The 17,303-nt window shown below is 33.2% G+C and overlaps 3 protein-coding genes across 3 annotated transcripts; all 3 read left to right on the top strand.

Moving 5' to 3' along the window:
- The first annotated feature begins 340 nt into the window (after positions 1-340).
- On the top strand, positions 341-847 carry LOC125221336 (protein SRC2 homolog). Its single transcript, XM_048123459.1, has one exon. It carries the CDS (start codon positions 341-343, stop codon positions 845-847), a length of 507 nt encoding a protein of 168 aa, XP_047979416.1.
- Positions 848-4,041: 3,194 nt separating this feature from the next.
- LOC125221335 (protein SRC2-like) lies at positions 4,042-4,539 on the top strand. The gene has a single exon (XM_048123458.1). The coding sequence runs from the start codon at positions 4,042-4,044 to the stop codon at positions 4,537-4,539; it is 498 nt and encodes a 165-aa protein (XP_047979415.1).
- A 1,284-nt stretch (positions 4,540-5,823) lies between these two features.
- On the top strand, positions 5,824-12,651 carry LOC125218171 (putative receptor-like protein kinase At3g47110). The gene is made up of 10 exons (XM_048119795.1): positions 5,824-6,423; positions 7,218-7,361; positions 7,678-7,896; positions 8,047-8,190; positions 8,956-9,099; positions 9,267-9,410; positions 9,512-9,730; positions 10,049-10,192; positions 10,319-12,019; positions 12,122-12,651. The coding sequence occupies exons 1-10, from the start codon at positions 5,925-5,927 to the stop codon at positions 12,517-12,519; spliced, it is 3,756 nt and encodes a 1,251-aa protein (XP_047975752.1). The 5' UTR covers positions 5,824-5,924; the 3' UTR covers positions 12,520-12,651.
- The last annotated feature ends 4,652 nt before the right edge of the window (positions 12,652-17,303 follow it).

Below are 17,303 nucleotides of genomic sequence, written 5' to 3'. Positions count from 1 at the left end.
CTAGTTTTTCAAGCCAGACTTATTAGAATCTACACTGTCTTTTAGCGGTTTATCACTTTTATCTCAATAAATAAATTTTTATTAAATTATCTCTAAGATTTATAATTGAATAAATTATATACTTTTCATTCAATTGACTAATTAGTACTATAATTTTATATTTTTTTAATTTATACTAGGCCTATTTTATAATCAGAATTTCATTTTAACAGTAGAATTACAAAACTACCCCAAAAAATCTATATAAATCCATGGCCAATGCCACTCCCAACCCCTCTATATATTGCAAGCAAATTAACAAGAAGAAGGCTCAACAAAAAACATAAGACCTCCTCCGATCATGGGCAGCTGGAGATTCGAAATAACGGTGGTCTCGGCGGAGAGTCTCCCGGACATCCGGCGTCTGGGGCGGATGAAAGTGTACGCGGTGGTCTCCCTCAACAGAGACTACGAGACGATGAGGGAGACCACCGTGGACAAGTACGGAAACACAAACCCTAGATGGAACTTCCCCTTCGTCTACAGTATCAACGGGTCGTATCTCCGGCAGCCGGGGATGGACGTGGTGGTGGAGCTCTTCTGTGAGAGGACTCTGGGAGACAAGCTTGTAGGTCAAGTGATTATCCCAGTGAAGAGTCTGTTTGATAGAGGACTCAGATCTCAGAGAAGTTTGAGCTACCCCATTGCCGGGACTCGTCACGCTAAGCTCAATATTCTCTATAGCTTCGAGGAGACGGCGAAGCCTCCAAGGAGGAGGAGTTCGTCGTGGGAAGACGGAGATGGGCTCGATATTCTAGTGAGAGGTCTCTCCCTCATGACCGGAGATTTTTCGTCGTTGATCAACTGATCGCTAGCTAGTTTGGATAGGTGTGTGTGAGTAGTAACTTTACCCCCCAAAAAAAGTGAAAAGAAGTAGGGTGGGCTGAGGCCCCTTAGAACCCTCTGTATCCGTGTGTATATGTACATGTATAGTAGATATCTATGTTATTCTATGCATACTTGTTAGTGCTATTACTTGTTGGTGTGGATGTTTTCGTATCGTTTGTTAGTAATTTTTGGATTGCATTAGTTAACATTTTATTTATTTTATTTTATTTTTTAAAGATATCTTATTCATTGTAAAAAAGAAAAAATTATCAATTATTTTCGAAAGATATCTTATTACTTTATTTTTATTTGTATATATTAGTACATATTAATTAGATAAAAGTAAAACCTCGCAACATATATATTGTTCCTAAGGGTAGTGATAAAATGAAAACTTATATATTGTATAAACTCAATATAGTATCAACACAGCATCAATCATTGACTACGGTTAAACTTTTGTTGACATTTTCCTGTTGATTCTTTTTTTTGATCTGTTGACATTTTTCAATGTTCCATATGATAGTTTTGAGTTTGTACAATATTTAGAGTTTTCATTTGATCACATCCCTTATTCCTAATATATCAATTTATTCAGCATTCCTACTACGTAAGTTTACCTACAATTTTCTCAACTCATATAGTACCCCCTTCGTCCCATAAAATAGCCTTCTTTTTTCATTTTTGTCGTCGCACAAAAATAGTAAATTTTCTATTTTTTGGTAAATTTTTTCCCTTTAATATGAAGAGTCACACTCTTCATTAACAATAATTCAATCACTTTTTCAATCTACATTTCTCATATTTTACCAGTTAACGTTAAAACCCGTGCCGTCCCAAAAGTTCTATTTTTATGGAGAAGGGGAGTACTAATCAATATTTTAAGATACAACTCCTTTTCACTCGCGATATATCTATTTCTGTTAAAATTGATGTATCAATTTATTTCTGTTAAATGACATATTGACACTCGACAGGAATTTGGTTAAAAACGAAAAGGGAAATTGGTCTTAAATTAAGTGTAGCATAATCCACGTTCTATTTTTTTTGTTTACGGAATAAATTCTGTACTTGATAAGTGATATGCAAGAACATTAAGATTCGAAATTAAATAACTTCAATTATTGAAGTAGATAATATAAAACTATACATTATGCATTCAAAAGAGAATCGTAACTTGAAGAATATAATCATTGATTCATTTCCACAACCGATATATATTCAGATTATATAATATTCCAGTCTTCCAGATATACACTTTTAAGAGGGCTGATAAACAGCAACGTTATATGTATAAACAAGTAATCTAAAAACATTTAACTTTAATTTTATAAATAAAACTTCAGATTTCAGGTTTTAAATAATAAATTACTACTCTCTCAGCTCTAGTAACGGAACTAGAAATTTAAGTAAGCCGAGGCTGAAATTTTTTAAATAATAGTAATATTTAATTTTAAATGTAATATTTTTACAATTTTTAAATCCCAAAATTCTTAAATTCACACCATCATAAATACAAAACACAACCCAAATCCCTAACTATCTCATTTCAAAATCAATATATCAAATTATAGTAGTAGTAATTTACAAATTTAAATACACTGTCAGAATTTTTAAATGTGCAATTTTAAATTGAATACATAAATATAGTATTGAGCCTCGTCTAAATAATTTTAAAAAACTAGATTTAACTGGAAAATTAGACCATATTTAATTTAATTTTTCACCGTCTCTGATCTATTGATCATCCAATTAATTTACAAAGCGCGTATATATAGCACATATTTAGTTTTTAACACATATTTTCAAATGAAATAAAAAGTGAGTACAAATATATTGCTCCACAGTATATTAGAACTTAGAAGTAAGTAAATTGCTACTACATGTTAGGTTCTAGAAAGGGGAGTTTTATAGGTGCCTATTTCATTATTGCCTTTACGCCTTCCGTCTCATAATAAGAGTCACATTTTGCTATTTCGGTTTATTCTACAATAAGAGTCACATTTTACTTTACTATAAATGGTAATTAGGTCTCACGTTCCACTAACTCACTTCACTCATAGTAGTATTTTATTATATAACCAATGTATAATAGTGGACCACATATTCTACTAACTTTTTCAACTCATTATTTTTTACATTTCTTAAAACTCATGTCCACACCAAATGTGTCTCCTATTGTGTGACGAAGGGAGTATCATTTTTCCCTAGCTTAAATTTAAAATTCCATTCATATCCCCTACCTTCTCTGGAACTTCCAGGGGCGGGGTGATAGGGTTCGGTGCCGGCCAAGCCCCTGTTGGCGCGGTGGCTTGGCCTATGCTGGTTCTGTTGCTGCTCCGTCATAAAAAAAAAATATTTGGGACGGTATGAGTTTTATTTGCAATAATTGGTAAAATAAGAGTGAGAAAGAAAGAAAAGATATTGGGGTATAACGGTATATTAGTGGATAGTAGGGCTTCTCATTAGAGTGAAAAACAGTTATTAAAAATAGAAGTGAACTTTTATGGGATTGACCAAAATAGAAAAAGTTTTTATTTTTATAGGATTGAGAAAGTATTATAAATAGATTAATAAAACTAGTAATTCAGTTGTTACTTCTAAATAATTATGGTGGGAAGCACTAAGCGAAAATAAATTATTAGTTATATTTTCTATTGAAAATTGTTGAGAGATGGTAAATAATATAATAAATCAGTTTTATAATTATTTTAACGTTTAATCCGTAGTCATGGCCATGTTTAATTAATCATAATCGAACAAATAAATATATGATCTCCTACTCTTGGTATAAAACTTAGCTTGGATATGACTACACAGTTTACACTATATATATGCTTGCATCTTTTATGATAAAAGTGTGAAGTTAAAAAATACCCACTTGTTTGAGAAGAATATCTAATGGACAAAACACATGCACGAGATGATATACAAGTTAATTCGTTAGCTTTTACACCTCTCGAATCGAGAAATTACACAATAGATGAAATGAAAAATAATAATAATAATAATAATAATAATAATAATAATAAATAAATAAATAAATAAAACATGCACGAGATGATTAAAAATTACTACTACTACTAAGTTACTCTTTGAAACACGGTCTATAAATAGCGACGGGATGAAAAACGAAATACCAAATTACACCAAACAAAAACAATCAATCGAGTAATGGGAAGCCGCAGGTTCGAGCTAACGATCGTCGGGGCGGAGAACCTCCCCGACATTCGTCGCTTGGGGCGGATGAAAGTGTTCGCGGTGGTGTCTGTGAACGGGTACACGGGCACGACACATACGGACAGGGAGGGGGAGACGAACCCGACATGGGACTTCCCGTTCGTGTTCAACGTACCCGAGGCGCATCTGCAGCGGGGCCCAGAGGTGGACGCGGTGGTCGATCTCTACTGCGAGACCACGCTGGGCGGGGACAAGGTCGTTGGTCGTGCGTTGATACCGATGAAGACGCTCTTCGACCGGGGGCTCAGGTCCGAGGGGAGCCTCGGCTTCCCGGTTGCGGGGACTGCTTGTGGGAGGCTGTTTATCCGCTACTGCTTCGAGGAGAAACAACCGCCATCGCCGCCGTCACCGCCTAGGAGGAGGAGGAATGAGGTGTGGGGGAATATAAGTACGAAGCGCTTCCACTCTGAAGATTACGATTTTTATTACTAGTGTGGATTATGTATGTTGATAGTGGTTAATTATGAAGAAGAGAGCAAGTGTATGTGCATCTGCTTATTATATCACTATCAGTGGAAGCTGAAAATATCTATGATTATTAATAATAGAAAGCCAAAAATGTATTGTGAAAAATTAAACTAATAAATTCAATTAAAATACTAATGAGATTTTTAAATTAATACTCTATTTATATTCATACAGAAATTTAAATATAAGATTTTTAGAAATGGAAAAGCAAAAGAAAAATACAAAAACAACAAAAGAAAACAAACATAAGTAAAATTGTTAGTATGAAATTAACACAAAAAGTTTTAGTCCTAAACATTTTGAGTGACGTTTGCATGAGTTAGATTGCTATCTCATTGATAAAATCTAGATATTTTCTTGGGCTTGGCAGCATGAGGCCCATCTGGAGATCATATGGGCCTATCAGTAAACAGGGCGAAGGCCCGTATGGTTTTGTGCTTTCGCGAGGCAAGGTCCGTATCAGATGGCCTTCGTAATTGCTAGAAATGTCAAATTAACTTACACCACATAATATAATTGCAATAATAATTAATTTGATAGATTGTTTCATATTTTAACATGAAAACAAATATTTGAAGACGAGTAGACGACGGCAACCCAGCCTCCTTTGCCCTATCCACCACGTAATGTATATACTCCAAAATCATGATGTAGAATATGTAGTGACGCATAACTAGTCTTCGCATAATTTTAAATACTCCTAGAAAATTTGATATATATCGTATTTTTTGGTATACACCACAGTAGCAATATATACTATAGTACGGTATATATAACGATAGGAAATATGATTTGGTGAAATGATATTTTGGTAGTCGTAGGTATAGTTACGGTATCATTACGATACTAAAAAACCAACACACTGAAGAATTGGTACGATAACGGTATTGAAAATTGGCATACCGAAATTCGATATACCGAAAAAATTGATAATTAAGCTAAAGGTATGATAAACTTATACTGATATTTTTGGTAAAATATACGTATGGTATGAGAGTTTCAATAAGGTACATTGTACCCCTACTTTAAATTACTAAATTCTTAATATAATATAGGATTTGAGGTAGATATTGAATAAAACATCCCTACCATACATAACAGTCAATAATGTTATCTTATCATAAGGTTCCAATTTCACAATGGAAAAAGATGTGATACAATATGTCTTTCACATTAATTAATAGTAATTGATTAATTACTAAAATATCATGAAGAAGAGTTGTGATATTCCATAGGAAAAACAGTATTCTGTGAAAGTAATTGAATATTTGATTAGGATTGTGAAGGCAGTGTGTACATACATACAAACCAACCGTTTCAAGAGCTCAATACCACAAACTGAAAGCCGAATGAAAAGAGGCAGCAAATTAATGGAGAATCCAATCTTTTCCGTTGCTATTTATTCAATCTTGATATTAAAAGTCATAACGCTTTGCATGGCCACTCCACTTCTCAATTCCACCACAGACAAGCAAGCACTTGTTTACTTTAAGAACTACTATGTGAAAGAAGATGCTATCTTGAGCAAAAATTGGTCGGAGAATACATCAGTTTGTGACTGGGCAGGCGTCACGTGCGGCGTGAAGCACCGCCGTGTCACCGCCATCAATCTCTCAGGATACGACCTTGTTGGAACTATTGCTCCACATCTCGGAAATCTAACATTTCTCAGATATTTGGACATCAGTTTCAACAATTTCATGGGCTTCTTACCCTTTCAGCTCTCTAACCTGCGGCGTCTGAAAGTGATGAATGTCGGAATGAATTCATTCACCGGAGAAGTACCTGCATGGTTGGGTAATTTGCCTCAACTCGAGAAACTCTATCTCCATAACAACAATTTCGCAGGTACAATTCCTTTATCTTTGTTTGATAGTAATTCTAAGCTGCAGGTGTTATGTTATAGTACAGGTAGAAAGTGTTCGGTTTGTAAGATTGTATCCCGGATTAAATATGTAGTGTGTTTGGTTCATGAGATTCAATCCTAGATGGATAATCATGTGATAATTAGTCATAGCTAACCCCATATATATGACTAAAATAATCTCACAACTCAATCCTAGATTGTATCTTGGTATTATTTTATCTAGCAAATCGAACACCACCTAAATGAATTTCAGTTTAGTGGAGATTGGAAATATTTCCTCCCTTCAAATATTGGAATTAAAGCAATAATCAGTTGGATGGGGCCACAACGCATGCTATTTTTTACTATGTGTCTTTCAATGTGAGAAATTAGAATTAGGAATAACATGTTAAGTTGGCTTCCATGTTCAATAATCTCCAAAATATCGACTGACTTGATCTTACGAGCAACCAACTTTTTGGAGAAATACAAGCAAACGTTTGGAAATGCATACTCTTTGAAAACCTAATATTATTAGTCGATAATTTCAATAATAAAATCCCAAATGAAATTGGGAGTTTGAGTATGCTTAGATGGTTGTACTCCAGCCTGAACGATTTAATTTCCAAGGTGTACATACATTACCTTTTCAGGTATATGCGTATTTCATAGGGTGAAAATATCAACTTGTACATGGGATGCTTTAGTTGTAGAATTAGTAATTACCACCAGGATAATTAATGTAGCTAGAATTTTGGGGATATATTGGTAAGTTAATGACACCAAAAATTTTCAGGAGGAATTCCAACAGAAATAGGGAATCTTTCACAACTGGAGATATTACTCATTGGAAGCGCCTCTCTAATCGGAAATATTCCACCTTCCATTTTCAATATATCTTCTCTGACACACTTAGGCTTGGAAAACAATAGCTTATCAGGTAAGTATATATCCCAGATTTATTGAGTAACTGAATGTACTACTGTAATATGTTATCTAGAGACAGTCTGCAAAACCACCATGGTGCTCGACACAGTTTACAATACATTTTAAAATTGTAAGTATATATTAACATTTTAAAATTGTCTTTAATACTTATTAATAACATAAACACGATAAATTTAATAATTATTGTGCCTATATTTGTGTGTGATGTCCGCCCCAAGTTTTAGTCTAAAATATACTCCATCCATCCAATAAAAAGAGATGGATAGAGACATAGAGTAGAATATAATATAATTATTCATCACTATCAGGTTGGCTACCAAGTGATATGTGCAACAATATGCCCAACATGAAAGAACTATATATTTATTTGAATCAACTTAAGGGGCAAATTCCAGCCGACATATGGAAATGCAAACACCTTGAAATCCTAGAATTATCTGTCAATAATTTTCATGGAAAAATCCCAAGTAAAATTGGGAGTTTGAGGATGCTTAGATGGTTGTTCCTGGGCGTAAACAATTTCGAAGGTACACACATTTTTTTATTATTATTTTACAGCATTGTCTACAAAAATATCAAACTTGTATATTGCTGCTTAGTTCTACAAATTGTAAATACTGGGATAAGGTAGAATTTCAGTGATATGATAGTAAATTATTAACAATAAAAAATTTCAGGAGAAATTCCCGCAGAAATAGGAAATCTTTCTCGACTAGAGATGTTAGACATCCAAAGGGCCTCTCTCACCGGAAATATTCCATCTTCAATTTTCAACGCATCTTCTTTGATATCCTTAAATTTGGCCAACAATAGTTTATCAGGTAAGTATCCAAACTTTCCACAATGTATAGATTGGGGGGCAAGCCTTCATGCCTAACTTAATTTCATGTATGCCAACTTTTCTTGAACCACTTAAGTTAAAGGGTTTATATGTGTTTCATAACAATTTATAAGGTACATTTATAATTGGAAATATCAACTCCGTTACTCACAAAATATGTATGCGTTCCATAATACTCTCTCTTACCCGTTAAAAATAAAATGTTTTTATTTTTGAATTGTCTCATTAAAAATGAAATGTCGCCTAAAATGGAAACAACTTTATCTCTACTTTTTCATGCATTTCTCTTACTTTACTATCTCTTCATTAACTAACAAAACAACACTACATAAAATCTCGCGTCGATTTCCTAATATTTCATATTTAATGAGACGGAGCCCGGAGGGATTAACCTATAAGGTATTATTAATATCAACTCAGTTTATTCAAAAATATCTCATGTGTGTTGAAACTAGAAAGCGGAGAACACAAAAAGAAAGAAATATTCGTAGCCAAAGTTATATCAGAAGAATGACTCAATGAGACTTATTTTATCCCACTGATATGAGGTGCTATTTATATGCCCTCTAAGACCACAACGGCAAAATATTTTAACTGAAACTAGTAAAATAGAGTATTCATGACACTTGGTTTTCCCTACGATCATCTTAGGGTAATAAATTATCATCTTGGCTATCAAAAAGATGTATAAGCAATAATTTGCTAAACATCAAAACACTTAATCTTTATTTGTATCAATATCAAGGGCAAATTCCAGCAAGCATATGGAAATGTACACACCTTGAAAACCTGATATTGTTCAACAATCATTTCAATGGAAAAATTCAAAGTGAAATTGGGAGTTTGAGCATGCTTGGATGGTTGAACCTGGGCAAAAACAATTTCCAAGGTATGCAAATATTGTTTTGTTCTTGTGCGTGACATTACAACATTGTTTGCAAAAATATCAAACTTTTGTATATATAAACTTTATTTGGTGTTGTAGAATTTGTAAATTCTGTGATAGGTAATGTATAATTTCGGTGTACAATAGTAAATTAATAACAAAAATTTCAGGTGGAATTCCAGCAGAACTAGCGAAACTTTCGCGACTACAGATGTTAGACATTCAAAGCGCGTCTCTAACTGAAAATATTCCATCTTCCATTTTCAATATATCTTCTTTGACATCCTTACGTTTGGATAAAAATAGGTTATCCGGTAAGTATCCTAACCTCTATCCATATGAATGTGTTTCATAACAACTTACAAGGTATGTTTATAAGGCAGCGATACTAATATTATGGGTTGCGAACCATCAGGTTTGCTACCAAGTGATATGTGCAGCAATATGCCCAACATTAAAGTACTTTATCTCTATGAGAATCAACTTCAAGGAAGAATTCCACCAAATATATGGAAATGCAGACATCTTGAATTCTTGGCATTAGCCTACAACAATCTCAACGGAAAAATCCCAAGTGAAATCGGTAGTTTGAGCGTGATTAAAGAATTGTACCTGAACATGAACAATTTCCAAGGTACACACACTTTAGCAATGTTTGCAAAATTATCAAACATGTATATGGATTCTTAGTTGTATATCAGTACATATGATTTTATAGTTTTATAAAAACATGCAAAGTTTATAGTTTATTATTTAGCGATAGTCAAATTGATTGTTATTTACGCATCACAAAAGCAATTCCTTCGTATAACGCTTCTTTTCTATCCTATCAAGTAGTAGGAGTATAAAATATTCACCACTTTCAAATTACAAGTTGCATATAATTACTGGGATAATAGGTTGTGGAATCTCGTTCACATGCATGTACATAACATAATTAACATGATTTCAGGTGGAGTTCCGGCAGAAATAGGAAATCTTTCGAGACTAGTCACATTAGACCTTGAGGGTGCCTCTCTAACCGGAAATATTCCACCATCCATTTTCAACATATCATCTTTGAAGTTCATAATCTTGAGCAACAATAACTTATCAGGTAATTGTATCCAAACGCTGTACGATCTATCAAACATTGAGGCGCAACACATAACGTGTTTTGCATGTCGAATGTGCTTCCATATATAGTTTCATGTTAGTTTAAGCATATTCAATATGTTTTCAGGTTCACTTCCTTCGGGCATGTGTCATTCGCTTTCCAAACTTGAAAAACTATTTCTCGGAAGGAATAGTTTGAGTGCAGAAAATTCTCCAACACAAGAGTTGACATTTCTCTCTACTTTAACTAATTGTCGATATTTGAAGTACTTAGTCCTATCATACAACTCACTGGGTGGTATCCTACCTTCTTCAATTGGCAATTTTTCATCTTCCCTTGTAAATATTTGGGTAGGAAATAACAATATCATGGGTGTCATTCCTTCTGAAATTGGAAATTTGAGCAGTTTACTAACTATAGATTTGGGTATGAATCAATTGAGTGGACCTATTCCACCAACAATTGGGGATATGAAGGAACTACAAAGAATGCATTTTTATGGGAATCAGTTGGTAGGGTGTATCCCTAACGATGTTTGCCGAATGAATGCATTGGGGGAGTTGCTCCTTTTTGGTAACATGCTAGTAGGTCCACTACCTGAATGTTTGGGTGATGTTAAATCCTTGAGATTGATATACCTAGGATCCAACCAATTGAATTCCACCATCCCTCCCAGCTTCTGGACTCTCACAAACATCTTGGTGTTAAACTTGTCCTCAAATTATTTTAAAGGTCAATTATCATCTCAACTCACAAGTTTGACAGCAATCAATACTCTGGACTTGTCCTTTAATCAATTTTCAGGTGATATTCCCAGCTTATTAGATGGTTGCCAGTCATTAGAAACTCTTTACTTATCAAATAATTTGTTGGAAGGACCTATCCCTGAATCCTTGGGAAATGTTAGAGGTTTGATAGAATTGGATTTATCTCACAATAATCTTTCGGGATCTATACCCAAGTCCTTAGAGAATCTCCCGTTTCTTGGGTATATAGATGTTTCTCACAACAATTTGGTCGGGGAAATTCCAGTTGGGGGGCGTTTTGGTAACTTCAGTGATGAGTCATTTTCCCACAACCTTGCTCTCTGTAGTCCGATAAGATTTGAAGTACCACCCTGCGAAGAAAACCATCACAGATCAAGAAGCTTCACGAAATTCTTGGGGCCTTTAGTGATTTTAGTTGTGATTTTAGTGATTCTCATGCTGGTGCTTATAAATAAAAGTAAACTGAAGAAATCAGCACTTCCCAATGATGTTTCACCGGTGGTTGAATATAGAAGAGTTTCTTACCTAGAACTAGAGCGAGGAACAAGTTGTTTTAGTGAGAGCAACCTTCTTGGGAGAGGAAGTTTTGGCTCGGTATTTGAAGCAACACTTTGTGATGGATTAAAAGTTGCTGTGAAAGTTTTCAACTTGGATTTACAAGGAGCTGAAAGAAGCTTTGATACTGAAACAGAGACATTGGGGAGCATTCGACACAGAAACATAGTTCGAGTTATTGGGTGTTGTAGTAAACCTGAGTTTAAAGCTTTGGTTCTCACATACATGCCTAATGGGAGCTTGGATAAGTTGTTATATTCCCACATATATTGTCTAGATCTTATACAGAGACTGAAGATAGTAGTAGATATTGCAGCAGCCTTGGAATATCTTCACCATGGCTATACATTTCCAATTGTTCATTGTGATGTGAAGCCAAGCAATGTTTTGCTCGATCAAGATATGGTCGCTCATCTTAGTGATTTTGGCATTGCGAAGCTCTTTGACTGCGGGGAAGCTTACGTCCAAACACAAACATTGGCGACCATCGGTTATACAGCGCCAGGTGATGCATAATGCTAAACTTTCCAACTTCAATATTGTCATAGTAGTTCTTTTTAAATGTAAGTGTTTTATTTGATCCTAATTAAGCATGTGATGAAATTAGAATTGGGAATGGAAGGGAAAGTGTCCACAAATGGAGATGTCTACAGTTTCGGGATAATGTTGCTCGAGATTTTTACAGGAAAGAAGCCAACAAATGATATGTTTGATGGGGAAATGAAGTTAAAAGAGTGGGTGAGTGATGCGTTACAAGAAAAGGCGGTAACTGAGATTATTGCACCCACTTTGCTATCAATAGAAGATCAAGATTTCAGTGATAAGGAGAAATGCGTGTTGTCAATTTTTGAGTTGGCAATGAAATGTTTAGCCGTTTCACCTCACGAAAGAATCAACATGATTGAAACAGCGGCTGCTCTGCAGAGGATATATGCAACAATGGTAACTGAAAGGCGTCGTCCACACTATGATTTTACTGTTAGCATTCGCAATGGTGGGATATGATGCTTGTAACTGCTCATGAATTTTCTATACCGAAACTCATCATGTATAAAGACTATACGGAGAATAAGTACAAGCAATAATAGGTCTAATGTGTGTTTGCAAATCTCGAAATGAACTTTTAGTTTCCAACTTCTTGATGGTCGTCAACTCCTCATACCAAAGAAGAAACTCCTAGATTTTTTTTTTATTTTCACGATGGTTATTATTTGGTGAGTGACTAGTTGTATTACTCATTTTTGAAAGAGAGAATTTAAAAAAAAAAAAAACAAATAAAACAGGCATGTTAATTAAAGGGCTTGTCGACATTAAAGTAGAGTTTCCATGAAAGCTCACCACCTAATTAGTTGGTCATACTTGGCAAGTTGGCATTTCTATTTGTTTAATTAAAATCAAAGACTTCATAATTGGTCAGCATATAATGACAAAATGTGTAGTCAAATATTAAAGTCAACATTTAATTAAGTATAATGATGGTGTGAATAGAAGACGAAAGGGAAAATTGTGTGTAAATAAATTGAAAAATTACCTAGTTAATTATGTCGGTTACTACATATATATACTCGTGGTAGTGATAAAATGCAAACTTATATAATGTACAAACTCAAAATTCATCAACACAGCTTCAACACAGTTTCAATATAATATCAAAACAGTGTAAAATTTCAAAATTTTAATGTCAACACAGTATCAACACAATATCAACACAACATCAATAATTGACTACCGTTGAAATTCTGTTGACATTTTTTCCTGTTGATGTTTTTTTTTAATCTATTGACATTTTCCAATGGTCCAGATCATAGTTTTGAGTTTGTACAATATTTAGAGTTTTTATTTGATCACATCTCTATATACTCGTCTATTCTACATCCAAAAAGTTTTATTTATCATCGATATTTACTATATTATTTTTGGAAATTGGAGTTTTGTGCATGGGAAACAAAAATGACGAGTTAAAATTCGAATCCAAATTCAGTTTTTTTGTATTACATATATATTTGCAATTTTCTTGTACCCTTACAAATGTAGTTAGAAATAGAATACAGATTTAGATCTGAATCTTAACTCGTCTCACAGCAAATAAAAAAGTGGTCCCTTACAATTTAGAATTGAATCTTAAATAATCTTGTATGTATTTATTTATTAACTTTATCGATACTATGTGAACAAAACCATATCGATAAGATTAATAATAATAGTAATATTCAGTTCACAAGATATTAAAATACTCCAATATGAGACGACTTCATATAAGTGCGTTGAATTAAGAGCGGACCTGGTCCTCACATAAATATGCCTGTTCGGGTGATAACAGTTGGTTACATTTCCAATGTGTTGACATAATTTTGAACATGATACTATTCCTAATATATATAGGCGATTGCTAATTTTGAACATGACATGAACACCTAAGAAATTAGTGAATTACTATTTATTATCAAGTCTTTTTATGTTCATGTTTTATCATGTTTACATAATATGTTGTGTTAGGCACGAATGAAATAGTATTGCTATTATGTATGTGTTGTATTTGTGACTGATTGAATAAGTTGTTTCATGTTCGCATTCGTATGAAGTGTTTTCTTATTGCGTCGTGTTTGAGTTTAGCTTCCTTGCATCAATGCAGTAACGACCCAAGACGTAAATTAACTCACAAACTATATTAAGATCAAAAAGTCAAAGAAAGCTAGTACAAATTTGATTAATAAATAAACTTACATGCGTGTATAGATATATGCAAGGTAATTAACGGAAATATTTTATGCACGATACCGACGTCTAACAGCTCTAACTTTCCCCCACCACAAGTTAATCGATAGTTTATATTCTTTGACAAATTAGCGATGCGCTTTATTTTATTTTTCTATTGAAATAAGTCGTAGTAAATTTTGTACTAATATATATAGGCTCACATAAGATACCTAATTCCCGGATTGGAAAAAAAAAATCAGTTACAAAGATCTACTTAAATTATGCAAAATTGTCTCGTAGATTAACTAGACCACTTTACAAATTGAAATTGGTAATTTGTACTTACACTGACCCACAAAAGAAATTTCCACAAAACTACGGGTTTAAATAACTAATTTTGGTATTTATGCTACCTCTAGCCCACAAAGAAATTGCCATCGAACTTCCTTGCTTATGTCACGCATGCCTACGTCATCATCAAGACACCTATATTAATTAAATCATTGGTTGAAAAATTACAAAACCACGATGTTTGTTGTATGAATAGAATATAGTAGTATTGTTTAGTTCACTAATGATATTGAGTTTTTCGACTGATACATTATTTCTTAAGATTTTATGGTGGAAAATAATTGTTTATACATCCAAACTTCATATTTTTTTTCAATTGATTTTTAAAAAATTTCATGGCCAAAAAATCATGTCTTTTATTTTTTTCATCGGAGAGATTCCCAACGACATGGCAAAATAATCATGTCGTCTATATCTATATAGCTAGTGTGTTTCAACTAAACAACGATGATATTTTATGTATAATCAATAAAAATATATATTCTTTTTTCTTTTAATTTCGTTCCATAATAATATGCACTTTTTAATTTTGGGAAAAAAAAAATTTCTAATGAGGTGGGACTAATTCTTCACTAACAATATTTTAATTACTTTTTCTCTCTATATCTCTCTTACTTTATCAATTTTACATTAAAACTCGTGCCGAACTAAAAATGCATATTCTTTAAGGACGGAGGAATTATTATTTAACCAATTAGTTGTGACATCCACGTATGATTCTTAGTTTCCAAATATTTTCATTGGCGAATAAATCATGTCATTGATGTGTAATACTCAATCCGTCTCACCCAATGTTTTAAAATCGGATCGGCCGGTGAACCGGTGAGGCTACTGGTTCACGATTCAACCGGTCCGACCGGTTCAATCACTGGTCGAACCGTTTTACCTTGCAAATATAAAATTAAATATGCTATTACAAAATATATTAAATTTAGTGAGTAATATATTACAATTAATATTAACATTTACCAAAAACATATAAACCTTTTAAGTAAATTAAATATTAAGAGTATTTAAAGTAAGTGAACGGTAAAATTTAAATATTTATTAAATATATAAATTTTTAATTAATGTAGCAAAAAAATACATATTTTACATATAATAAATAGACAATATATAAAACTAAACATCAATTTTTAGTTAATTTGGATAAATATATACTATAATAGTATTATTAGTTATTACATAAAATTAAACTTGAATTATTAGTAAATATGGAGTAATAAACTATATTAATAATATATACTCCATATTACGTCAATAAAAATAAAATTTAGTGGTTTATAATTAAAATTAAACATATCATAATTAAAAATTATTTTAAAGTATAAAACTAAACACAAATTATTAATTTGTGTGGACAAAAAATTATAGAGTTAATATATAACAATAATTAATGTTCATAATATTTCGTTCAAGACTATGTGAGTGGTAGAGGTGTTGGTTTCTTACCTAGAGGTCTAGGGTTCAATCTCCCCTAGTCTCATATTTTAAACAAGCTTTTAAACATAAAAACCGGTTCCCGGTTTTCGGTTCAACCAGTCCGACCGGCAGATTCCGACGGTTCAAGGCCGAACCGGACTAGCCGGCCGGTCCGGTCCGATTTTTAAAACACTAGTCTCACTTTAAGTGGAGCAATTCTAATTCTACACGGAATTTTATGTAATGTTGTTTTGTTAGTAAAGTGGAAAGAATAAAGTAAAACAGAGGAAAAAATAAAGTAAAACAGAGGAAAAAATAGAGATATTGATGTTTCCATATTTAGAAATGTACTACTCCATCCGTCCACAAAAAATAGAGCACATTTACCATTTTTGGTCGTCCACAAAAAATAGAGCACATTCATTTATGGAAAGTTTTCAACAAATAATAACCACACACATCATTCCACTACTACTTGTCACTTACTTTTTCCCCTTCTCTCTTACTTTATTCCCTTCTCTCTTACTTTACCAATTCTATATTAAAACTCGTGTCATGCACCAATTGCTCTATTTTTTGTGGATGGGGGGAGTATTATTTAGAGTGGGACAACCCAAAAGGAAAATGTGTCACTTAGAGTTGGACGGTTGGAGTATATTGTCAGTGTTTTCCAACTAAAAGACGGCGTTTTATGTGTGATTATAACACATCATTTAATGAATGGGTGGTAAACGTCCACGTATCATTTTCCGGTTGATAAAATTTTGGCAAAGAAATTCACCATGAAATAATTGCATACATATCCTAACGTCGTGGTTTTTTCAACTGAATTTTAATATCGCGGGCATATCATAAACCCTAAGTTATTTTACATACTCCCTACGTCCCACATTAGAAGTCACGTTTTGTGTGGGCATGATTATAAGAAATGTAAAGAATAGTGGGTTAGAAAAATTGAATGAATATGAGGTCCACTTTATATTGATTTTATAATAAAATGTGAGTGAAGTGAGTTAGTGGAATGTGGAACGTACCTACATACCATTCATGATAAAAGTGAAGTGTGACTGTTATTATGGGACCAGACTAAAATGAAAAAATGTTACTCTTATTATGGGACGAAGGGAGTAAGTAGTATTTATCTCTCTTATTCTTCCTATATAAACACCAAAAATAAATACCAAGATCATCACACTTCTCCCCTCGGCGTGCTTTCCTCTTTGATCATCACATACAACTAGCCACATTTAATTTACTTCACCTCCTCCTATATATAAACTGAGAAACCCTCAATTATTTTCCAAAAAAAAAAATCGAAA

Source organism: Salvia hispanica, chromosome 4 (assembly GCF_023119035.1).
Source record: "Salvia hispanica cultivar TCC Black 2014 chromosome 4, UniMelb_Shisp_WGS_1.0, whole genome shotgun sequence".
Taxonomy (NCBI): Eukaryota; Viridiplantae; Streptophyta; class Magnoliopsida; order Lamiales; family Lamiaceae; genus Salvia; species Salvia hispanica.
This window is presented reverse-complemented; position numbering and strand designations above follow the sequence as displayed.

Bases quoted from the DNA above. Each gene is read 5' to 3' on its own strand.
- LOC125221336 (XM_048123459.1), top strand. From the start codon at position 341: ATGGGCAGCTGGAGATTCGAAATAACGGTGGTCTCGGCGGAGAGTCTC.
- LOC125221335 (XM_048123458.1), top strand. From the start codon at position 4,042: ATGGGAAGCCGCAGGTTCGAGCTAACGATCGTCGGGGCGGAGAACCTC.
- LOC125218171 (XM_048119795.1), top strand. From the start codon at position 5,925: ATGAAAAGAGGCAGCAAATTAATGGAGAATCCAATCTTTTCCGTTGCT. The intron at 7,362-7,677 runs GTAAGTATATAT...CATCACTATCAG, and splicing joins GGAAAACAATAGCTTATCAG to GTTGGCTACCAAGTGATATG. The intron at 8,191-8,955 runs GTAAGTATCCAA...ATCAATATCAAG, and splicing joins GGCCAACAATAGTTTATCAG to GGCAAATTCCAGCAAGCATA.